Below are 25,000 nucleotides of genomic sequence, written 5' to 3'. Positions count from 1 at the left end.
TCTGATCTGTTGTCTGGGCTGTGATTTTGTGCGGCGCAAAGAGAGAGAGAGAGATATGAGATGCAAACGATAAGAAGGAGCACGGAGGAGTAAGAGCAAGCGAGAAGCGGCAGTAGAATATGATCGAGCCCGAAGGGAACCGGATTAGGCGATCAAGCAGCCGAGCCCGATCCGTGTCCCGCAATCTTTACGGTGGGGGGGCACTGTGGGATGAGTGAAGTGTTGGGGATGGACAAAACTCACCACAACAACAACCGAAAATAAAGAAGGTTTTTTTTTTGTTGTACAAAAAAAGAGTTCATTTTACTTTTACTGGAAGAACTTCAACGACCTGTCGTCAGCTGATCTTTTCCTGTCTTTTTTTTCTTATTAGTCTTATTTCATTACAATAATTAATCCAATATGTCAAAATCGTACAACTGTGTGGAAACGGTTCGAATTAGATTTCTTTTCTAATTAGAGTGATTCGAGCAAATGTGATAGTTTTTGAGAGATTATTATTTTTTATTTAGATAGACTTACAATCAAACATGAAAATAAAAGTTTCGAACGTAAACATTGTTATTCACCGCATGCAAAATGTTGTTCCACACATCGTGTTGACATTTCATTTCCATCGTAATAATTAAAAAAAAAACTACAGCATGATTTTCAACACATCTCAAGCCTGGATTGAGTTTGACAGCTCCTTGTTATTGTGTTTGAAAATCATGTGTTGCAACTGAAATTTCATTTTGAAACAAATGCACCATTTGACAGCTGTTGAAAAACATTTTGCATGCGGTGAAACAACAATGTTTACATTCGAAACTTGTAGTTTGTATTACACACATTTTGCTTTGCTTTTTTTTTGTATAATTTTGTCCCCTTCCTTCCCCGCTTCCAAATACCCATCGTGCCGAGACAGCGAGGGGGAGGGGTGCCGACGAGGAAATACCGAAAAGGATAAGCGCGCCGTCGATGATGGCGTCAGAGGAATAAGTGAGCAAAAGCTGATCAGCGCACAACTGGTCCAGGGGGTTGCGCCGGGCTGATGGTGGGAGGGGGGGGGGGAGGGGGGTGTTTCGGAACACGTTGTGGTGTTCTCCATCACACACACACACACGCACGACGAACGAGTTGTTGTTATTTATGCTGCGTGCGCCCCCCCCCCCCCCATCCTCCTCTCCTTCCTCCCACCGTACCACTGTCCCGACAAAGCCATGCTTTTGTTAATTGGGATCTTCTTCTTAGCCCGATGCCTTCCCGCTTTCTTAGTCGTACTTTTCTTCTTCTTCTTCTTCTTCTTCTTCTTCTTCTTCTTCTTCTCTTGCTTGCCTCTCCATTCCGGTGTGTGTGTGTGTGTCATTAAACGATCGTACGTTTTGCTGCTCCTCCCGCCGCTGTGTGTGTGTTGGGGCTGTTCGTTCGGTTTGCAATTTTCTATGGTTAGGTTAATGACTGAAACTGGTGCGGTGGGAAGGAATGCAGCGCGGAGAGGGGGTCTGAGTTCGTCTGAGAATGCGAAACCGGGGGGGGGGGGGGGGGGGGGCGCCTTTAGTCAGAGTGTAATCCCGCGCGTGTGTGTGTGTGTTTGCATTTTTTGTTGCTTTCGTCTACAAATCCTACTTTAAATGGGAAGGAAGAAGGAGAGGAGTGGGTCTTGCGATAATCTGCTTGTGGTTTTTAGTTATTGTTTGTGTGTGTGTATGTCTGTTTTACTGCCAAGCAAAGGGAAGGAGAGAAGGAGAGAGAGAGGAGGACCTCCAAGCCTCAGCTAACCATTTATTTACGATGATCGTTCTGAATAATGCTTTTGGAAACGATTTACAAAAAAAAACAAAGAATCTCGAGACCGGCGCAAGAAAAACGTGCGGAATCTTCAAAATTGCTAACGCATTTTTTGTGAACGGTTGAGTAACGGGTTCGTCGATCCTTGCCCCCCCCCCCCCCCCTGGCATGGGTGGCGGGTGTGTGACAGGGAAAGAGGGAACCGATGAGCCGTAGAGTCCATTTGTTGTCCCTTCACGGGGTTTTTTTTTTAATAAGGGATAAGGGCTTTTTTATTCTCTCTTTATCCCTTAACAACAACAACAAAAACACAAAAAAGCGAACCAAAAAAAAGGGCGAACAACACTTCACACTTCCCTCCAATGCTGGGGCGATCGATGATCTGGATTGTGTGTGTGTGTGTTTCTGTTGTGCCCTTTGCCGGCAATCCATCATTTGCCAAGGGTTCTTTCCTGCTTTAAACGTTTCTCGGTTCTAAGAAAAAAAAAAGGTTCCTCGGTGGATGCGCAGTGTGAGCGGGCGCGCGAGACGCAAACTGTGGCTTGACTGATGTGGCGCGACGACGACGACGAGAGGGTCAAGGAAAAAAGCGGCTGATCTTCTCCAACAAGTTGTGTGTTGCACGTGTTTCGTGCCGGGGCAGAGACTGGACGAAACAGCGAACAAGGCTTGCTCGGGGAAGCGATCAAGGGCAAGATCTTGCTCTGTGTATGTGTGTGTGTGTGTTTGTTGTTCGTCTTGGGCTTTCCACGAATAATTGATCCCTGTTGCTGCTGCTGCTGCTGCTTGCCTCTTGCCTAAAAACCCCCGTTCCCGTGGCGAGATAAAGAAAGCTCTCCAATAAATGGCGCGACGCGGATGAAAGGGGGGGCTCCTCTTCTCCACGGCGCGAAGAAAGATGCTGGACGGACGGACGGACAGGTATAGCGAAGGAGGTGAAAACGTGAAGGAAGACAGATAAGAGCGGTTAACAAAAAAAAAAGGGGGAAAAATCCCAGCCAAAGGCGGGCGCGCACACAGGTTGGGTTTTCTGGGAAGAAGGTCCGCATTCTTGGGTTACATTCCTGCGTGCCCCGTTCGACGGCCTTTTTTTTTTGTCTTCCTTTGGCCTTTTTGGTTTTGCGGCTGTGTCATTGTGTTTTCGAGTGGCTACGTAGAATGAGGATGGTGTGTGTGTGTTTGTAGGGGGGAATGCTGTTTTATTGGTCCACAGCGATCATCTCGTATCGGGCATGCTGAGGCTGACCCGGCAGAACCAAGCGAGAACCTGGCAAAGGATATATCTTCACTTGATAGCAGCTTCCAAAGACAAAGGGGTAAATAAATAAGAATAAAGCTAAAGAATGAAAAAGAGATACTAAGAGATAAAGAGAGAGACAAAGAGAGAGAGACAGAGAGAGAGACAGAGAGAGAGACAGAAAGAGAGACAGAGAGAGATAGAGATAGAGATAGAGAGAGAGATAGGGAGAGAGATAGAGAGAGAGAGAGGGAGAGAGAGGGAGAGAGAGAAATTGAAAAATAGAGAAAGAGATAGAGAAAGAGAGGCAGATAGAGAGAAAGAGAGAGATAAAGAGAGAGAGAGAGATAGAAAAGGAGAGATATAGAGAGGGAGAGAGGGAGTGAAAGATAGAATAAATAAATAAGAATAAAATAATATATATTATTATACAGTATAAGAAAAGATAAAGCATACAGAATAAAGAATAAGTAAAAGAGAGAAAAAGAGAGAGAGAGAGAGAAATAGAAATGAAGAAAGAAACATAAAAAGGAAAGAGAAAAAGAAGAAGGATGGATAGCGGAAGCGAAAAAAAAAGATAGAAAGAAGAAATAGAAAGAAAGAGTTAGAAGAAAAAGATAGAGAGAAAGAATGAAAGAGAGAGAGAGAGAGAGAGAGAGAGAGAGAGAGAGAGAGAAAGAAATGGAGAGCTAAAGAGAACTAAAGAGAGTAAAAGAGAGCTAAAGAGAGCTAAGGAGAACTAAAGAAAACTAAAGAGAACTAAAGAGAACTAAAGAGATTAAAAAAGAGTAAAAGAGAGCAAAAGAGGGCAAAAAAGAGCAAAAAATAGCAAAAAAGAGCAAAAAAGAGCAAAAAAGAGCAAAAAAGAGCAAAAAAGAGCAAAAAAGAGCAAAAAAGAGCAAAAAAGATAAAAAAACAGCAGAAAGAGCAAAAAAGAGAAAAAAACAAAAGAGATCAAAACAGAATAAGAGTGAGTAAGAGAGAGTAAGAGAGAATAACAGAAGATAAAGAGAGAGCAAGAGAGAGAGAGAGCAAGAGAGCAATAGAGAGAGCTAGAAAGAGAGAGAGAGAGAGAGTAAGAGAGAGATAGTAAGAGAGCAATAGAGAGAGCTAGAGAGAGAGAGCAAGAGAGAGAGCAAGAGAGAGAGCAAGAGAGAGCAAGAGAGAGCAAGAGAGAAAATAGAGAGAAGAGAGAAAAGAGAGAGAAAAAGATAGAGAGAAAGATACAGAGATAGGGTGAAACCAACACTTACCCCACTCAAAACCCCAGTTTGCAGTTTGCACAAATCAGTCCCCCTGCGCCCAACGGGAAGGGTTTGTTGGTTTGCGTTTTGGACCCCAGACACGCGCTGATGCCTCGGAGGCATTGGATCGCTTACCTTGTACGGGTTTGTTGTTTTCTTATGCTCCAATCAAACCACCGCGGGGCCAAGAAGAAGACACGACCAACACACGTGCAAATACTAGTAAATCAATGTTACGATCGAGCTTTATGATCACCGTCCGCTTCTGCCTACGTTCGGTCAGTGTTTGACATTGGGTCGTGTACTGTGTTCTTGTTTTCAATTGTTTTCCCTTTCTAAAAGGATCCCCAACGAGGAGTGCGAGGAGCTGAGGGGCGGCACAGACATTCATAATGAGTTTAAGCTCCCCGAAGGACCCATCCAGTAGTGGGACATCGGGGACACAGCAAAACAAATCATTTGCATTTCTACAGCAGCAAAAGAGGATCATCTCGTAAATAATGCTGCTTTGGGGAAGGAGGAGGGTTTATGCTTCCTAATTAGGTTCCAGAAAAAATGTAATTAACTCGGTTGACTGTGTGCAAATAATTGTGTCAAAACAAAACAAGCTTTTTTATTTTTAATTGTGCAGCTTCCAATTAATATTTCATTTGTGCTAACTCTCCAAGAGACGCCTTTATGCAGTCGAAGGCACGACTGACTGCGTCCTACTAACCTAGACTGATAGAAAAAGTATGTTTAACATATGTAGGTGCTTCTAATTAATAACATTTTTCACCTGTCAAGCGCCAACGTGCAAACGTGCACACTACTGTGCTTGATTTATTAGATTAAATGTTCCATCACCACGGGCATTGCATTGTGTATGTGCAATGGTTTTCCATCTCTTTAAACGCAAATTGACACACGCGCTGATGGCTGTGCTAATGCTGATGAAAAACCAAAAACAAAAAATCTTCTCTTCGCACAAAAAAAATGGTTGGAAAAATCGACGCGACACGCGGGAAACATAATGCTTTCGCCCCGCGGCAAAACCAATCAAATTAGCCGCAGTGTCCCGGTAGTTTTGTCCCGCCCGACGACGACGGACGGTATTGCCCGGCGGGCAACGATGCTAAACAAAAACAAACGAACAGGGCTAACGAAGTTTAGCTGCGCTTGCTTGCATCGCTGGAGGGAGAAGGTAATCCGGCAACCGTCCGGACGAGCGAACCTTTGTCCGATGCTTGGATGTGCAACGGTTCCATTCTCGGCTTTGCCCCATTGTCGGCCTGCAGAAAAAGGCATCTCCAATAAACGATTGGAAAATAACTACGGGAAAAACTCACCTAAACAAAGCGGGAAAAGAGAGAGCGAGAGAGAGAGTACGCCATTAGAAATTGTACAAATAAAAATTCACCCGGGGAAAACTGCTCATTAAATGCATGTTGCGTTTGTTTTGTTGCGATTTTGTTATGATGAACGAGCAAGAGAGGAAGACTAAACAAACACAAAAGGGGCAGCAACACAAAAAAAAACATACCAGGACGCATGGTCTTTTGCATGTGTTGTTGAGGCCACGGCAGGCACCACCCAAACACCCCATGGCCAAAAGGATAATGATGTTGCTCGTTAGCATTGCGCGCGTTGGTGCAAAGCGGCGGCAATATGCAACGCATTTATTTTCTAGCTTCCGGTTTGTTGTTGTTGTTCGCCTCCAACGCGCCAGAGATGCATCGAGAATGCCGATCAGAGGTTGATGATTTCGCGGAAAGCGCAAGGAAAAGTTTGTAATCATTAGAGAGAGCGCGAAATCGGTCAATTTGCGCACTTCGAAAATAATAAAGTGTGTCCTTTTTTTTTTGCTATTTTTAATTAGACACATGTGAATGCCATTTCATTAGGTTTGGTATTTTTCCAGAACAAGTGAGTTTTTCTCTGATCAAAATGTAAATTTTCAGCAAAAAAGACATCCCAGTTGTGAATGATTTTGTAATGTCAAGTGAACAGAGTGTTTAAAACAAATTGACTACTTGATTACTGTTAAAATTTTGGAGTTTAAGATTCAATTACTTTTGTTCAACTATGAATCCAGCGTCGACTACGTACGACTCCGATTTCGGATTACTTCGACTCTGGATGACTCCGACTCTGGATGAATCCAACTCTGGATGACTCTGACTTCGAAATACTCCGACTTGGACTCTGCATGACTACGAATCCGGACGACTCCGGATGACTCCGGACGACTCCGGAAGATTCTGGGCGATTCCGGACGACTTCGACACGGGATGATTCCGACACTGGATGACTTCGACACGGGATGACTTCAACTTCGGACGACTCCGGACGATTCCGGACAACTCCTACTCCGGATGACTCCGATCCCGACTACTGAACGACTCCGACTTCGAATAACTCCGACCTTGACTAGGAAAGACTCCAAGTCCGGTTGACTGGATGACTTGGATGACTTCTACTCTGCATGACTTCGATTCCGGATGACTCCGACTCTATGTGACTCCAACTCTGGATGACTCTGACTCCGAATTACTCCGACTTCGACTCTGCATGACTACGATTCCGGACGACTCCGACTCCTAATGACTCCGACTTGGACTCCGGATGATTTCGACTCTGGATGATTCCGACTGCGACTCCGAATGACCCCCACCTCGACTCTGAGTGACTTCGACACCGACTCCGGACGACTTCGGGCGATTATGGATGACTCCTACTCTGACTCCGAATGACTCCTATCTTGACTCTGGATAACTCCTACTCCGGCTAACTTCGACACTACATGACTCCGACTCTGGATAACTCTGACTCCGATTTCGAATGATTCCAAATTCGACTTTGGATGTCTTCGATTCCGACTTCGACTCCGACTCCAAATGACTCTGGACGACTCCGACTTCGGATGAATTCGGAAGACTCTGAGCGATTCTGGGCGACTCCGAATGACTCCGACTTGGACTCCGGAAGACTTTGACTCTGGATGATTCCGACTCTGGATGACTCCGACTGCGACTCCGAATGACTCCTACTTCGACCCTGAGTGACTTCGACACCGACTCCAGACGACTTCGGGCGATTCCGGATGACTCCGATCTTGACTCTGGATAACTCCGACTCCGGATGACTTCGGCTCTAGATGACTCCGGCTCTGGATAACTCCGATGCCGACTTCGAATGATTCCGGATTCGACTCTGGATGTCTTCGACTCCGACTTTGACTCCGACTCCAAATGACTCCGGACGACTTCGACTCCGGATGTCTCCGGACGACTTCGGACGACTCGGGACGACGACTCCGGGCGATTCCGGACGACTTCGGACGACTTCGGACGATACCGTATTTTGGCCAACTTTACTCATCACTAGTCCAAATAGAATAGCAGAACCCTGCGTCATTGGATCCATCAATTATGGCACGTTTTTGTAAAATAAAGGTCCAGATATTAAGATCACGTCAGTCGAATAGAGTTGAAATAAGCGGTAGAAAATGTGAAATCATTCTTATAGCCGCTAGCTAGTCCCATACATTTTTGGAACACAGCGAGCACAGTATTACAGACGAGCAATTATATGATTTCGAAGAACTGCTAGTTGGCTAAATTAAATGCAGCAACACAGCACCTGAACGCGATCCTCCTTGTTTCAGTCAGTACCTTTCTTCTTGTCCCAAACGCAATCAGTTCGGATTGTTTTGGCTTAACTTTTTTGTTGCAGTTGTTTATTTTCGCTACCGTTTACTCATAGAGAGAGAGAGAGAGAGAGGGGGGTTTCTTTACCTTCCCCGTCAGGTGCTTTTGTGTTTTGGCTCTCGAATTTCACAAGCAACGAACAGCTTAATCGGGATGGAAATTTTTCATCGGCCCTCTTAGGTGTGTGTTTGATTGTACGGCGAGGAGGTGGTGATGCTTTTTATAAAACGAGATTTGTTTAGACTTCTTTCCGTGCCCCACAAAACTGAAGAAGATTCTCCCCAACATGCTTCATGCTTTGTAAACACACACACACACACACACACATACAAACATGCTGCTGTTACTGCCGTCCGGTGTGAATATTCCGAATTGTGGATCCCTGACTCATAACACCAATGTGTGGGTCGGGAGGTGAATGGTTGGGCCATGCTGCATCGTTACGAGGAAGAAAAAAAAACAGCGTGCCTCTTGTTTACACAAAAGACTCCGTCTTGCAATGTTTCCGATTTTAGAGTTACCCCCATGTGGGAAGAAAGAGCAGGAGGATATTTGATTGGTTCAGCTCAATTCATGTTGAACGATGTTTTTTTTGGGCTTTGCCTGCTGTAATTGTTAAACTTGTAATTGTTTGATGTCACTCTGATCAAGTTAATGTTCTGTTGTAAAATCAAGTCTTTTATTTTATGATCATTAAATTTAATTGAATTATCAACTTGTAGGACACAATAAAAACACAGTTATATATTATACACCTTCCCCTTTTACCCAACACAACTGGCACTGTTAATCTTGTTGGTGAATCATTAAAAACCACGACGATGAGATAGATGAGTGGCGCGTGGGATGGGAATTGATAACGCGCGCGCCGCGGGAGAAGCGCATGCAGAAGTAGCAGCGCGTCTATTCGTTCAACCACCGGGCAGAGCTCGAGCTGCTGGCGTTTTTTGATCAAGTGCTTCTGCTCGCTGTATGTGTACTGTTTTAAGCCTCCTATGCCTGTCTGTCAGCAAATCAGTTGCTTTCCAAGACGCTTCAACTTTAGCCCTCACAGTGGAAAAAAGAACCATGAAGCGATTTCTGGGAAGGATAATCAAAACAAAGCAATAAAATTTCAAGCAACATTTCCTATAACAATGCTTATGATGGACACACACATACATACATACATACTCTTGTAAATGATGTCCCATCGGTGAAGATCGCCATGGCATGCAGGTCATTGAAGCGCCGGCACTTCACGAAACACACACACACACACACACACACACACACACACACACACACTGTTTCATAAAAAATGTGGGCATGAGACATTCTGGAGTCTGTTGTTAGGCTGCAGAACCGAACCGAAACAACAAGGCGGCCACGATGCTTACCACCGTCGGCCATACTCGGAGGCTCTTAGCTATCCTTTCCCATAGATGGATCGTAAAAAAAAAACGAACAACGAGACCTGGTGGCACCTTAGTTTGCGGGATGCGCAGGGGTTTGCTGCCATAAAGCAGGTTCTGCCAGCGGCCAGCACCGTAAGATCATTTATGACCCCGGGGCCTTTTTTTTTATTGGCAGTGCTTGTGTCAGTGACTGACCTGCGAGGCCACTGGTGTGCGCCAAGGGCACAGCATCGCCGCTCCTTTGGTCATGGTGCCTCGTAGGGTGTGCCCTACGATCATCGAGGCCCGTTTCTGCTCATACCTGTACAGTGCCCACTGCATGGACAACCCCGCATCGTTACACACCCGCTCCGGGGCCGATCCGTCCGTTGTTGCCAGCTCTTCAGTGTTTTATGGCAGGGGGTAGTGTGCCGTTCATCTTCTTCACCGCGTGAAGGTGCTTGGACGCGCTTCGAGAATGAACGAACGGTGGAAAGGCTCCTCGTTTGGGTCATCACACTCTCCGGGCTCCGGGCATACCGGGACTCGAGTTTGCAATTCACCAGGACTTTCGTTCCGCTGAGCATTGGTTTTGGATAATCCCCAGGGGTGTTGTTTGCTTCATTGCAGTTTTGCTCCCGGAGGCAGCCTTACACTATTGTTGGGCGAAGGGCAGAAGGGCAGCGACTCCGATCCGACTCCGATTAATTCGGAATCGACTCCGGAAGGTAGGTCCGCCCCGCATCATCCGGAGTCGTTCGGAGTCGTTCGGAGTCGTTCGGAGTCGTCCGGAGTCGTTCGGAGTCGGAGTCGTCTGGAGTCGTTCGGAGACGGAGTTGTTCGGAGTCGATCGACTCCAGATGAATCCAGACGACTCCGGACGACTCCGACTCCGAACGACTCCGGACGACTCCGGACGACTCCGAACGATTCCGGACGACTCCGACTCCGAACGATTCCGGACGATTCCGAAGGACTCCGAACGATTCCGGACGACTCCGAACGACTCCGGACGACTCCGGACGACTCCGGACGACTCCGGACGACTCCGGACGACTCCGGACGACTCCGGACGACTCCGGACGACTCCGGACGACTCCGGGCAGATCTAGTGGTTCCATTTTGCCGGAGTCGGAATCGGACTAACAATAGCTGGAGTCGGATCGGAGTCGTGAGTGCGCTCCAGAGAGCACATCACTACTTGACAGTCTTCTCCTTCTCCGGTTAATCTACCGGGGTGAAGGTTTGCTTTTTATTATGTTCTAGAAAACTTCATATTCATGTTATGCAAAGCCTTGCAAACTAAGCCCTCAGAATGCAAATGGGAAAGAGAGAGAGAGAGAGGAGAGGGTCCTGAGGTTTGGTACATTTGTTACGTTTTTTGACCTCCGACAACACTCTTTTTGCTTTAGTTAAGCTTCCCTTGCCGAGCGTCAATTTTCCTGACGCTGCAGTTTTTATTATTTTATTTTTGCGCTTCGTTACAAAACCCGCCATAAATGTCCGCCAACGAACATGGACACACAGCAACGTGCCTACAGGAGCGCATACCAGGTGCCTGAACCGATCTTCGGGTGGTGTCGAGTGCAGGGGTTTATGTTTTAATTTATTTCCCACCTACAGAGGGGGAGGTGTGTGAGGGCTTGTAGAGCGGAATGCACACGATATGCACTTTCGGTTGGACGCGGGTCTTCCAAGTAGCGGGTCTTTATGTTATGCCAACCGCAAGTGATTTTTTTTGGTTGGTTTGTGTCGATGACGAGAAGGTACAACAGGAATCAAATTAGCGAGAAAGAATTATCATTTTGTTGCTTGGTATCACCACGCCAAGTATATTCCAAGAAGGTCGTGATTATCACCGACAGAAAATGTCGTGACCAAATGAGTGATCAAGAGTTGAGTGCTAAACAAAATGTCACCAAGCATGTGATTGGTCCACCAACTGTTTGAGTCTCACCTCTGATCATCTCAGTTGTGTACGTGAGCTGATTTGAGCTTCGTTTCAATCATGAGTGTTGGTGACACAGTCATGATTATGCTTGCGGCGGCATTAAGCTCAGCATGTCAGTCAGAGTTTCGCGTTTGATTCAAGCACTTGCATGTCGTGGCGCACTTTAATTGAGTATCAGCAATGAGCATCAAGTTACCACGGATTTGTTCATTGTTTTCGTTGGTGAAAATCTCATGATGCTCATGACATTTTGCAGCACTGATTGAATCCGAATGATGCTCAGATGCCTCAGACATTCGATTAGGATCTTCCAAAAAAGCGAGGTATACAAACAATGTAGATCTAACACAACCAATTTATATGCCCTGGTACACCTTAGGATGCAATCAATGGTTTGAATTTCCAGTTCTAAAGGTTTTAGTCCGCTTTCAATTTAATCGTTTAAGGGAATAGCGCATAAGATCTCGTAATGTGCAAAATGTAGATCCTTGGTAACTATCATCAAGGAGCCCTAGATGGAGCTCATCAAAGGCTCTTTGGGGAGGTGTTTGAATGAATCGATGTTTTTGATGCCATCGCAATTCCAAAAGATCAGAAGAAATCACACAGTTCGTCTTCATAAAATCCACGTCACACTTCTACCAGCAGACACTTCCAGCCAAGGTGTGTGTTGATAAGTTTTGGCCGGTGATGTTTTATTTTCCACCCGAACCCGAAGGGACAATAATGTGAGTGAAAGTAGAGTTACTCGTCCGCCTCAGGCCTGCATCCCCCCTTCCCCTCTCTCTCTCTCTCTCTCTCTCCACAAACTCTGTGTGGCCGTCTGTGTCTGTGTTTTCTCGTGCACGGTGGTGACCTTGAATGCGTGTGGATGTACACACCAACTCACGCGCGGCAGTAGAAGCAGCACTCACGGCTTTTCATGCAAGAATAATTCTGTGTTGGTTTTTTCGTCCCCAACAACTTTTGGGAAATTGGTTGTGCGTGTGTGTGTGTGTTGAGAGTTTATTTTTCGCCTCCAGCATCTGCACCGGCTAGTCTCTGTCAGGACGAAAAGTATCAATGCCAGAGCCCAAATTCAATGTCAAGACATTCGAGCAAGCCAGAGCGAGATAGAGAGTTTGTGCGTGTGTGTGTGTGTGTGTATGTGTGTCTAGGCGACATGAGTGTGGTCGCCTAGAAACGTTACAAGATTTCAAAGAAAATGCGCGTCCCTTTCATCCCAACACTGGTAAATAAGCAAACCTATTCTTAATTAGGCAGCGGTGCCGGCAGAGGGCTCCCAAAATCGTATCCAATTAATTAGGCAGCGGGCGAAACATTTTGAAATCTCGTCCACCTCCCCCTCCCCGGCCATGTTTAAAACCCGTTCGTTAAATAATCAGCTGGTCCTCCGGTGTATGTGTGTGTTGGCGCGCGTGTGAGAGGGAAGTGCGGAAGGTTAGTTAGTGTGGTGTGAAGCTGTGCGTTCTAAGGTTTGCGGTATCACGCAAACGTGGAAGAAGGAACAGGTTGTTTTCGTTCGTTATCGCACCTTTCCGAGATACGAACGTGTGTATGTGTGTGGGTGTGTGTGTGTTTGATGAGCGCTTCCACCTGATAGATGCTTGAGCTCTGCTATCGGTGAGTACCGTTCGTCCACTATGGATGAAGCTTTGGCCATTAAACGGAGGAGTAAAAGATAAAGCTTGACGGCACTTACGGTTAATGTGACCGGGGGTCTGGTCACGTTTTTGACACATCAAAAAAAGAGCAAAACAAAGGTAAGGCTACTGTTGTGAGCTTTAAACGAAGAGATATACGCCTGGCTAACTGCATTCCTTCAGTTGCGGCGTTTAAAGGAATGCACTGAAAAGTTCTTGCGCAAATTTACTTTTGCGCTTGATTTATGTGCGAACGCTTTTGTTCGTCACACGTTGGTAGTTCGGAGGTGGAGCATTGCTAGCAGTTGCACAAAGCGTTTGGAATGCTTGTGCGTCAAGAATTTTGTATCAAATTTTGACACCTGGAACAAACATAAACCCGGTGTCTTCTCCGAATCCTAGAGTCTTCTCATTGTCACTCATATCCTAGAACATAATAATTTATTAAGATCCAATGGCTTTTAGAATATCGCGAGTACTGATGATACATTCGATATTTAAGCATCTAGCGATCATTAATTATACGACCCGTTAAGAATCTAACAAATATACGGTCATAGCCCCATCGAGAGCTATGAAGGGCATCTCCTAAGGTCCTAATACTTAAATGTAAGTTGTGTCGAAGATCCCGAGTCTCGGTGTGCTTGTGGTTAAGGCCTGCCGACAGATATGGAAAGTAAATGCGTGATTTGTCTAGTGATCCAAACTCCAGGAAATTTGGATCCAATATATTCTCCACTGGAAGATTGTCCAAGCAAACATTGCGTTAAGGTGCGATATCATCCTTCTGGTTTGAAAACTTAAAGCCTGCCAATAGATCTGAAAAGTCAGTGCGTGATTTGTTTAGTGATCCGAACTCCAATTCGGATCCAATACATGTAGAATCGTCACCAGAAATGTAGAATCGTCTACTGTGCAGTGTTGCTGTAGAGTCCCCACGCTCTTAGAAATAGTCTGAATTTCTCAGGCTCTAGTCATTCCTGCAATGAGGTTTAGCTCTGTTGGCAGTGGAGATGTTTACTGGATTATTCTTCAACATTCGAGTCAAATTCGATTCGGCTATTACAACAAGAAGATCTTTTTACAGCATAGGCGCAAGAGTACAACGTTATTGTAGACACTTCGTAAACACACACTCCAATATTGATTCCAAGTGTGTTAGAATCATTTGTGTATCACACAAAAAAATTTGGGCTATAAAAACAGCAACCCTGCATGACATCTTCGTTCCCATAGTTCGAGGGAGTGCTCCGAACGGCACCAAGGATCTCTCATGCCTACTGGTTTGCGTGTATGTGTGTGTGTGTGTGTGTGTGTGTCAAGCACTCACCGAGCCCCACTTCTCCATCCTGTGTCCTGCCGAGGAGTTTTGTGTTCCTCGTCTGCAGCCTGTTGACTTCGGTTCGGGTTGGCCATGTCCTTTCAGAACCTCCCATCCTTCCCCTCCCATCCTTGTTTTTTTTTCTTTTTTGGAGGAATTGTAGTTGTTGCTATTTGGTGTTGGTGTATGCAGCAGCAGCCAGAGCCTGCCGCCGAGGATCGATACAGCTGAGATTATATTTAGCCTCGGTGAACCAGGGGACCACACCGGTCTCGCTTGCTCTCTCTCTCACTATCTCTCTCTCTTTCTCTCTCCCTCTCTTTCTCGCTCTCCTTAGAGTCCATGTGTATCTATCCGCCCGGCTAATTCAGGGTCCGACTTTTAGTGGCGTATCCCCTCACACGTATCTGACCAGCGCGCGCGGTCTAGTTGTCATTGGATTTTTGGAGCGGCATGGAAAATGAATCTTCTTGAAAAACCAGTACGCGCAAAATGGTCATAATTTTGCCGTAGAATGTTGTGTGTCTGTGTGTGTGTGTGTGAATATGTATGCGGAGGCTTTTGAATGTGGTGGCGCGTTGTGTTGTCGCGTGAAAGGCTTTTCAGCAGAGGCGTACCGAACTTCAAACTTTTTGTTGTTGTTTTTTAGACAACTTTTTTTAGGTACAATGGGGTTGTGTTTGGTTGCTTTAGTAAGTAGTGAAGGAATCTAAAGCATACGAAACACACACATACATACATACATACATAAACACACGAACGGTGTAGTCGGCGCTTTGAGCGTTGAGAGCCCGGCTCCGGCAATCCTCCGGCAAGGACATTCGTATCGGAAGTTGTAGTAGCAGCCAGAACACTTCCTGGAGAGGGTCGGTGGGTGCATCATACAGTAGAAGGTGTGTGTGTGTATGTTTGTTTGTGTGTATGTGACCATCCATATCCATTTTTTCCCATTGGCGTGAGGAAACGAATCGCGGGGTCCGAACGAATCCATCTGAGAGCGAACACTCGCGTTTTGCCTCCCTGTGTGGGTGGGTGGGCGACTTGTAAGCGGTAGCGAAAGCGCTCCACTAGAGAGAGAGAGAAAGAGAGAGCGAGCGAGAGAGCGAGCGAGAGAGAGAAAGGGAAAGAGAGCGAGATGGAGAGAGAATGAGTGATCCTTTATAATGGATCGCGCCGGCATTGCCGGCGATTATTTGCCGTCCGAGCGCCATCCAATCGAGACACTGCCGGCGACGACCCCCCCTCCCCCCTCCTGCCACACCACCAGCAGGCCTCCGGGTTGTCCTTGCCAAACCCACAAAAACAAGGCGGCTCGAAACCGGCAATTTAATTTCCGACTCCGGGAGGCAGCGCTGCTGGACAAGTGATCTAAGAAGCGACAAAATAAGTGTTTTTCTTTCTTTGGTTTTTTAAACAAATGAGCCCGCAAGTGCTACAAACCGTTGATCCACTCAAGTGACGTTGCGTGCACGTCTGTGGGTGTGGGTGTGCTGAATTCGAAACGAAAGTGAAAATCTTGTGCACAACTGTGTTTGCTGGACACATCGTCGCTCCTTCCTGAGGCGAGGCTGAGCTTCTTTTTTTTTTTTACGGACAATCAACCCTCACAATTCCTACGATAAAACACGCCTTGCTTTGCCGGGGCTTGGGCGTAAATGGGAAAAGCCACAAGATTCTTCTCAAAGCGGTCTGCTGCGACTGTGCGTGTGTGTGTGTGTGTGTGCATTTCCTTGAGAGCCTAAAATTAGACGGCCCAAGTAGCTCGGCGCGGCGCGCCTCGTGCGTCTGGTGAGTTTGGAGTTTGCAGGAATTTTGGAGAAGAAGCCCGCATTTTACTGTTTTCGTAATTAAATTTGTAAAAAAAAAAACACCCCGTGTTAATTGGTTTGTTTGGTGCGATCGGGTGACGTCTCTATTGTGTCGTCTTCCCCCCCCCCACCCCCCTCCAACAACACCACCACCCCCATGTGGTTCAAATTGTACTGCACGCATGATAAGGATCAGGCACTGGAGAAAGGGGCCGTGATCGGAATATTTGGTCTGTTCGTTACCGTTCGAGCAGTTGCTTTCAAATTAAACGGCGATCGATTAGCGATTGACCATGTCGACCTAGAGAGAGAGAGAGAGAGAGAGAGAGAGAGAGTGGTGTGCTGTTAATTAAAGGGAGCCGCTGTAAAAGGCAGAGATGTACGTGTGCTGTTAAGGGGCCGCGTACACACCTGTTGCCTTCTACAAAAAAAAAAAAAAAAATAAATCCCGGACGTACGCGACGAACCTGCCGGGGAGGGTGTCGAATCGGATCAGATTTGTTGGAGATGATGCTCCGGTGTGATTGGCGATTAGTGGCATCCGCTCCTGCAAGCATCTCCTAAAATGGTTGAAGTTGAAGATGAAGAATTTGAGGCATCAATTTTCTCTGAAGAATTCTTCAGAAATTCCGGAACTTTCTCTCACTATCCAAATATAATTCGGTTCGGTTTGTTTCTTTTTCTTTCTTCTTCTTCTCAAGCTCTCAAGCATCTCAACACACACTCCACGCTCGGAAAGGGAGGACATTTAGATGCCGCCTTGTGGGTTTTTTTTTGAGAATGTCTTTGGGAGGCAATTGATCTAACACAGCTGCGTTGAAAGTGTTTGGCTCTTTTTCGGCAAGACTACTCCAAGACCTACTCCCACTGCTCTGCTCAAATCGAACATTGATCATAGAATAGGCAAAAAAAAACCAACAAAAAGAGAAACAAGCCCTTCCCAAGCAAAGAAAAATTTCCAAAAAAAAAACACACACTTTTTTCTTGTGTTGTGCAGCCGCTCAAACTAATCCTTCTCGACATTGCGTTTTTATTGTGTGTGCGCCTTCTTCTTCCTCTTCTTCTTTGTGGCTTCTCCACCATCCACCGGCAGGAGCTTATTTTTGGACGAGCTTGTTATTCGGCCGCGCGGCGACCGGAGCGCTTCGGTGAGTGGTGGCCCCCTATTTTGGTGAATGAGTTCCAATCGCCTGTGTGCGTGTGTATGGGTGGGTGTCCTGTTTTGGGGCGTGCGAGAGAGGACCTGTTGCATTCAACTTGTTTACTATCGCGTGCGCCGTTCGTCGTCGCTTCTACCCCCCTCTCCCCCCCCCCTCCACCCATCGTCCTGTTTTCGGAATGTGTGTCGGGCGATAAGTGGGTTTTGGTTAAGCAAAAGATTGACCTCTCTGTGTTTGGATGTGTGTGGTAGGAGGGAATCTGAGTGGAAAGAGCTAGACACTGTGTGGGTGTTTCTTGCGCGTGTCTGTGTGTGTGTGTGTGTGTATGTCTTAGCGCGTTTGCCGGTTTTTTTTTGTAGCAATAGCAGCAGCAACAACATCCTTTCGCCCGTCCGGTCGGTTGTGTTGTACTGTGCTTCTTGAAGGAAATTATAATCCCTCCTCCATCGGTCTAAATTCAGCTTTGGAACAGAGGGGGAGGGGGGGGGATAGGGTACTTACAAGGTTTTCCAGGGGTTTTCATAGTTGCGCGACACTTCCCTGACTCTTTCACCCATTTTGAACAGGCTCCTTAGAAATTCTTATTAGATTTGTCCAACAAGGATGCTATAGAGTCCAATTCCCAATAAGTTAAGTTCATTTAAAGTAAGAAAGAGTCAATTAGGTGTCCCACAGCTGTGCGAACTCCTGGTAAACCCTGTATAGGGAATTTAAATAATTTATTCATTACTTAAACAAAATTCTTCCCCAAAAAAAAAAAACAACACTAATATTCTTATTATATTCTCTCTCTTTTTTTCTTATTTGTAGATCAAACTTTATACCTCGCCCCTTCTTCCTTGCGTCCTTGCGGTGTTATGCGAGCCGGGCTACCGCCCCCTCCCCCGGTGGTGCACGAGCGGCGGCAAAAATGGTCCCACCAGTAGCGAGCAGCAGCAGCAGCCGGTCGCCACGGACGTTTGACGCAGCTCGTAGCACAGCCCGGGACCGGGCCGGCAGCAGCAGCAGCAGCAGTGTGGGCGGCGGTGTGGGCCGAAGCCTAGAACGATGCGCTGTGTGAGGCAGGCGGGAAGATGAAGCAAATGTAAAGAGTGTGTGTGTGTGTGTGTGAAAGTGAAAGTTACAAAATTATAACAAAAAAAAACGACAAAAGCTACTATCAAAAAATAGTTTTGCGAAGAGAACATTTTTTTTGCAGCAGCAGCAGCAGGGCGACGACGACCGTGAAGGCGGGGGCGTTTTCCCCCTCACCCACAATCAACCAAACGCTTGAAGAAGAAGAAGTATAAAATTAAAGAAAAAAACGCCAACAAAAAGCCATCTCCAACTCAAACTGCCGAGTTGTGCCGTGGGAGGGGACATCATGCTGTCGGCGGTGGAAAACCTGGGCCCTTCCGGGCCGGGCCGTGTCCCACCGTACCCGCGGCACCATCCGCAAAACCACCACCAGCTGCCGCACCCGGGGCAGCAGCATCTGCCGTACCATCCGCTGCACTCGCTGCTGTCGCCGACCTCGCTCGGCCAGCTGCATCTGCCGCCGCTGCTGAGCGCCCAGACGCCGCTGCAGCCGCCGCCCCATCCCATGTCCTCGGTGGGCGGCGAGTTTGTGCGGCCCTACCCCAAGCAACGGTAATAACAGAATTAATCTCTCTGTCACACACACACACACACACATACACAGCAAAAAAGCTGATCTTTTTTTTCTAATTTTCTTTTTCACTTATTTTTGTAGGTACGACGACAACCGTGGCTTCAGCATACCGTCCGCGCTGACGGCCGAGCGGCGGCTCAAGTACGGCGATCCGCCACCGCCAGCACCGGCCGTGCCGAGTTCGTCCAGCGCCCCCGCCCACACCCAAGCTGGCCCGATCAATCTGGCGGTGAGTAGTGGTGGTGGCGGTGGCAACACCAGCAACACCAGCGGAAGTGGAGGTAGTGGCAGCGGCGGAAGCGTAGACGAATTTGTCGGTGGTGGCGGGGGCTTCCCCCCCTACCTGCCGCACTATCAGCCGTCCAATGCGCAGGAAGCGGGCAATGGTTCCCGGTTTTCGCCCGGCGCAAATGCTCCACCGGCCGTCGCTGCCTACCAGCAGAAGTATCAACAGGAACAGCAACAGCAACAAAAATACCAACAGGAACAACAACAACAACAACAGCAGCAGCAGCAAATGCTACAATTTCTTGGAGCTCAGCAACAACAACAGCAGCAGCAACAGCAGCAGCAACAACAACAACAACAGCAACAGCAGCAGCAACAACAGCAACAGCAAGCGAACGGAAACCGGATGCTTTGCTTTCCCGGCATGCCGTCACTAGACGTGTTTGTCGGCTATCCGGGCCTCAACTACGAGATGTATCCGTACAGGTACGCTAGTAGTGTGTTTGCATGTGTGGAATTGAAATTATTAATTTGGAGCCTTTAAGAAGTTACGTCCCCGGACACTAACTGATGGAGCATGCCTTTAAATTAAGATACAAAGGAAATTGTTTACAGAAAAATGGCTAAATACAATTCATTTGATCGTGGGTCATACACGTACCACCAGTGCTGCAAAATAGCATGAGCATCACGAGATATTCACCAACGAAAACATTGAATATATCCGCGGTAGCTTGATGCTCATTGCTGATACTCAATGAAAGTGCGTCATGACATGCCGAATGCGACGTGCGAGTGCTTGAGTCAAACCCGATACTCTGACTGACAAGCTGAGCTTAATGCCGCCGCAAGCATAATCATGACTGTGTCACCAACACTCATTGAAACGAAGCTCAAATCAGCTCACGTACACAACTGAGATGATCAGAGGTGAGACTCGAACAGTTGGTGGACCAATCACATGCCTGGTGACATTTTGTTTAACACCCATCTCTTGATCACTCACTTGGTCATGACATTTTCTGTCGGTGATAATCATGACCTTTTTGGAATATGCTTGGCGTGTGATCCCAAGCAACAAGATGAGCATTATTTTCTCGCTCTGTCTGCTTCGATTGTATTTCGGGGCAAACAGAGCGAGAAAACATGTTCATTTTGTTTCATGGAACCACTCGCACGCACCGCATACCTCCCATGACTATCGTGATGATCACCTGCATAAAATGTCATGAGCAAATGACTGACCAAGAGTTGGTTGCACATAGTATCACCAAGCATGTGATGTGATGGACCAACTGTTTGAGTCTCACCTCTGATCATCACTCGCTCGTCGAGCTCGTGACGCTGACATGATTTTGGTTCAGCTGGAATTTGTCGTGACTATGTCGGTGACATTTTGCAGAAATGATCACATAGTAAAAAAAAAGTCATGACATAGTGACTGGCCAAGCGTTTGGTGCTAAAATGTCACCAAGTGTGTATTGGTCACATCAATTGTTTGAGCATCACCTCTGATTATCACAATTGAGTATGTGACGCTGACATGGATTTTGTTTCAGTCAGATTTTTTATGACATTGACAGTGACATTTTGCAGCACTGGTCACATAAAAGAAAATCAGTTAGGTATTTTAATTGTCTGTAGCATTAAAATGCTGATTTAATGCTTGTTTTTTTATAACAATTATTTACAACTTGTATAAATATAAATTTTTACTGTTAATCTGAAAACTAACCTTAGAATCTGGACTTGAAGACTGACGGGTATGAGGGTAAGCTGTCCGTCATTTAACAAGTGAACTAAAAAAAAAAAACAAAAAGACTAGCGAAATAGTAGGAATGAAAAGTAAAAAAAAGATAAAAATAAAAACAAGGGAAAGTAAAGGCAAATTAGTAAACGTTAGATCGATTGCCAAGGAAAAGAAGACCGGAAAAGAAGGGGCAAGAACAATTGAAAAATCATAAAAAAAACATGATAAAATAACGGTTGTGGATGTGTGTTAGACTGAAGTGCAACGACTTGTCATTGTTTTCTAATTCTATTTCGCCTCCTTTCTTCTCTCCTCATTCCAGCCGCGTTCATGGACGGTCCAACTATTTACCAAACCAGCGACCGCTGGAACCGCGCTACACGTCCGCCGGTACCGCTGCCTCCTTTTTGCCACCTCCCCGTCCAACGCCTCCGTCGGCGGATGCTGGTGCGGCGAGTACTGCGCCGGCCGCCGGAAGCCGCCTACCGAAACCGGCCGCCGCACCGATCGGCATCAAACCGAACCGATGGCTGATGCCATCGACGGCACCGTCGCCACCGGCCGCGCCGGCCACCATCAGCTCGTCGCAGCATGCCGCCGCCGTAGCAGCAGCAGCAAGTGCCGCACCGCTCAGCGCGGGTGTCGATTCGCTTGTCGCTTCGTATCGGGCGCTCAATTCGGCCCACCTGCCGCATGGCATGGGTGGCTACCACCAGCATCGGCTTTGGGCCGAATCGCTGTCAGCGCAGCAAACCTACCTGACTGATCTGCCACCACCGCCACCACCACCACCACCGATCGGTGAGGAGGGGAAGGGACTGCCCAGCCGGCTGTACCATCCGGCACTGCTCGCGCACGACGCGCAGATGACGCATATCGCTGCCTCGCTGCAGGACTCGTTCATGGCTTCCCGGCAGCAGCAGCAGCAACAGCAGCAGCAGCGCCATCGCGCCAAGTGTGCCAACGGTGTACCGTCCAGCACTGCCACTGCCAGCAGCAACAGCAGCAGCAGCCACCAGCCGACGGTCAGTGGTACTGGACCGGTGCGGCCCGAATTTAAGGTGCCGATCGGGGCGGAGAAACAGCCGCCGCCGCCGCCCCGTGCAGGAGGAGGACTGGTGCGAGTCGAGCCGCAGCTAGCGATCGGTCCCGGACCGTCCTACACCCTTGGGCCGGGGGGAGATGGGCTGAGCCGTGGCAGCAGTCAACGCGGCCACTACGAAGCCAAGGCACACGACATGCCGGAAGATGCAGCCGCCCAGCAGCAGTAAGTAGCAAAAGGGATGTTGGTGTGGGGTCTCGCGCTAAGCGATAAGAACAGTTGAACTAAAAGCGATTGCATCATTTTAAATTTGTTGCATTTGAAGCGAATGAGCCAACGAATGATTACATTTTAAAGGTCTGAAAACAGTCGTTGCCGTCTGAAAACAGTATTTCGAGACTTCTTGGCAAGTTCCACGCAGCCGGATAGTTTGTTTTGCTACGGGAAGATGGTCCATGCGAATCTTTGAATGAATCGCTTGAACCCACGACGGGCCTGTTTTTAAGTTCATAGCTCTCTAAAGATTCATAACTCCTGGAGATATATACAAATTTAATGAATTTATGAATATTTTAGGTTTGTGAATCTCTGAAAATTTATTTATTTTTTGAGATTCATGAACCTTTAAAGAGTCGATTCGAGATTCGATTCAACACTAGTTAGGATAGACTGTAAGTAAATATGAAATGCGTTTTGATGCGACCTCACGCTCTAGCTTCTTCTGATCTGCTGTGAGCAACGTTTCCCCTGGTGAAGCAGCACGCAGAGAAGCGGAAAGCTGTTCTGATTTCCCAAACAATTCGTTCTTGCTTTCGGTTGCTCTCCCCAAACTCCTTCCAGTACGCACACACACACACACATACTAACGTTTGCGTTTTATTCCTTTTTTCTCCACAGCATACTGCACACGACGGTGGTGAGGCCAAAAATGTTCCTGCGCGGCTCGATGATTTCGTTCCAGAACGGGGTGAAGAAACCGGTAGAGGAGGTGCGGCTGGAGGACTTTCTGCGCACCGCCGCCATCTCGCCGGACGTGCGGCTGACCGAGGCGCAGACGCGCCGCATCACGCCCCGCTACAGCAGCGGCGGTGGCGACGGTGGCCCGGGCGAGCCGTGCAAAAAGATTCTCGTCCGCTTCACCTACGACCAGCAGCAGCGTTACGTACGTTTGCGTTTTGTGTGGGTCCAATTTTTGAAATCACGTTTTAACGTTCTTCTCTCTCTCTCTCTTCGTCCCGACAGAGTGCGCTCGAGACGACGATCGACTATCCGTTCTTCGTCACTACGAAGGGCTGGGCATCGTACAGCCCGGACCGGACGTTCGCCAACTACGGGCTGGAGTGTGCCCGGATCGAGCTCGGGGACGTGTTTATCGTGCTCGTGCCGCGCCACCAGTCCGGCGAGCGCCAGCTGCTACTCGAAGAGGAAGAGGAGGAGGAGCAGCGGGAGGAGGTGCAGAAGGAGCAGGAGGACGAGATGGTGGTGGAGGAGCAGGACGATGGGCCCGAGCGGCTGGTCAACATGTTTTCGCTCAAAGCGGTAGAGCAGCAGCAGCAGCAGCAGCAGCAGCAAAGTGCGGGCCAGCACCATCACCCTTACCACCAGCACCACTTCCATCGGCACCACCGGCAGCAGGAAGAGACGATCACCACCAGCAGCAACAGCAGCAGCCCGCCGATTCTGATCGACGACGAGCCGTGCCGGGACTGGCTGACGGCTGGCGTAGGCTCAGCGCCGCCACAGCCCGTCGGGTACGCCGCCGGTGGCAGCAAGCGCCGCCCGGACAGCCAGCGCCGTGGCTCGGCCAAGCGCAAGCTGGCGGAGCAGCACGGGCCGCCGGGCAGCAGTGCTGGCGGTGGTGACAGTCACCACCACCCCACCGATCGGAAGCGTCGCACCGCCAGCAGCGACTCGATGGAGTAGCCTTCCCAGCGCGCAGTGTAATATTAAGCAGTAGGGCGGCCTTAGCGTGCTGAAATGCTGCGCCGAACAAGCGGGAAAACAAGAGCTAGATTTAACAGCAACAATTGTTAAGAAAAATGGGAGGGGGAAACAAAGGGAAAACTTTTTAAAAGTACCGCACTAATCGATTTGCAAGTGGCAGCGCAGCGACAACAGAGCACACACACAGAGAGAGCGTGCGTGATTTGCTCGGTTTTACAGGTGTTTGTAGAGGAAGCTAAGCTGGGAAGGAAATCCATCCACGTGGGGCAGCATACTGCTTGGGGGTGTGGTGGTGTTGTATATTAGTTTGTTTTTTTGCCCCATAGGGTATTTTGTAAGAGGCATTAACCGAGAATGACTGCCATTTAGTGATTTTCTTTAAACGTCTTCATTTGTTAATCTAATCCCTTTTTGGCGGGAGAATGAAAGGTCCAACAAAGAGGAGGAAAGCAAGGAGCACCAATTCGCTAGCCAAACAAGAAAGGAGGAGGAAGAGTAGGAACGGGGGGATGGTCTCCGAAAAGACTGATTTAACCACACGCACACACGGCTGCGGTGGTGTAGAGGTTTCTCGCGCACGGTTTCACGAACAACGCTTTCAAGCGCAAACAACGCACATACACACACACGCGCGCGCGCGCAGGAAAACAACATGCTGCAGCATCTCCGGCACTTTTGCTGCTGGAAAGCAGCAACATTTTTGAATCTCTTGGCTGCGCACCGCGCAACGCGTTAGGAGCGAGCGAGCGTTAGGAGCGAGCGACTCAAACAAAACAAAATATTCAATTGGTATTGCGCCGAGGAGAAGGGAGGAGACGCGCGCGTACCTGTGATATGCTTACCGGGCCCCTCTTGCGCCTCCACACGTATAGCTATACATATATGTACGTCTATGTATGTCGGTTTCCCGTCCACTTAGCAGCTAGTGCGCGCGTTGTTTGAAGCTTATCGAAAACGAAAAAAAAACAGGAAAACCAAACACTCCTCCATATGATATAGGCCACAGAACACACACACACACGCACTCGTTGTTTACACTTTTCTGTCACATTTTGCATTACTTTTCTTTTTTTTAATTATCCCATTTTTTTAATTTTTTCAGTCTTTTTGTTATTGTTTTGCTAGAAAAAGATACGATGAATTTTGCATTGGAGAAGATTGAATTAATAACCATGAATTGGCATTT

General features: G+C 47.7%; 1 protein-coding gene across 5 annotated transcripts in view; it reads left to right on the top strand.

Annotated features, from left to right (window-relative positions):
- Positions 1-24,994, top strand: part of LOC120950802 (alpha-protein kinase 1-like) — a 39,521-nt gene extending 14,527 nt beyond the window's left edge. For all 5 annotated transcript variants that reach the window (XM_040369155.2, XM_040369145.2, XM_049606236.1 and 2 more), the window contains 5 exons: positions 18,010-18,828; positions 18,932-19,564; positions 21,151-22,095; positions 22,768-23,032; positions 23,113-24,994. In XM_040369155.2, the coding sequence (XP_040225089.2) occupies positions 18,563-18,828; positions 18,932-19,564; positions 21,151-22,095; positions 22,768-23,032; positions 23,113-23,793 (2,790 nt within the window). In that variant the 5' untranslated portion in view covers positions 18,010-18,562 and the 3' untranslated portion in view covers positions 23,794-24,994. The remainder of the gene's footprint in view (positions 1-18,009; positions 18,829-18,931; positions 19,565-21,150; positions 22,096-22,767; positions 23,033-23,112) is intronic.
- Positions 24,995-25,000: the final 6 nt, after the last annotated feature.

The sequence above is a fragment of the Anopheles coluzzii genome, chromosome X, assembly GCF_943734685.1.
Source record: "Anopheles coluzzii chromosome X, AcolN3, whole genome shotgun sequence".
NCBI classification, from domain to species: Eukaryota; Metazoa; Arthropoda; class Insecta; order Diptera; family Culicidae; genus Anopheles; species Anopheles coluzzii.
The sequence above is the reverse complement of the archived record's forward strand: the minus strand, read 5'-3'. Positions and strand labels throughout refer to the sequence as shown.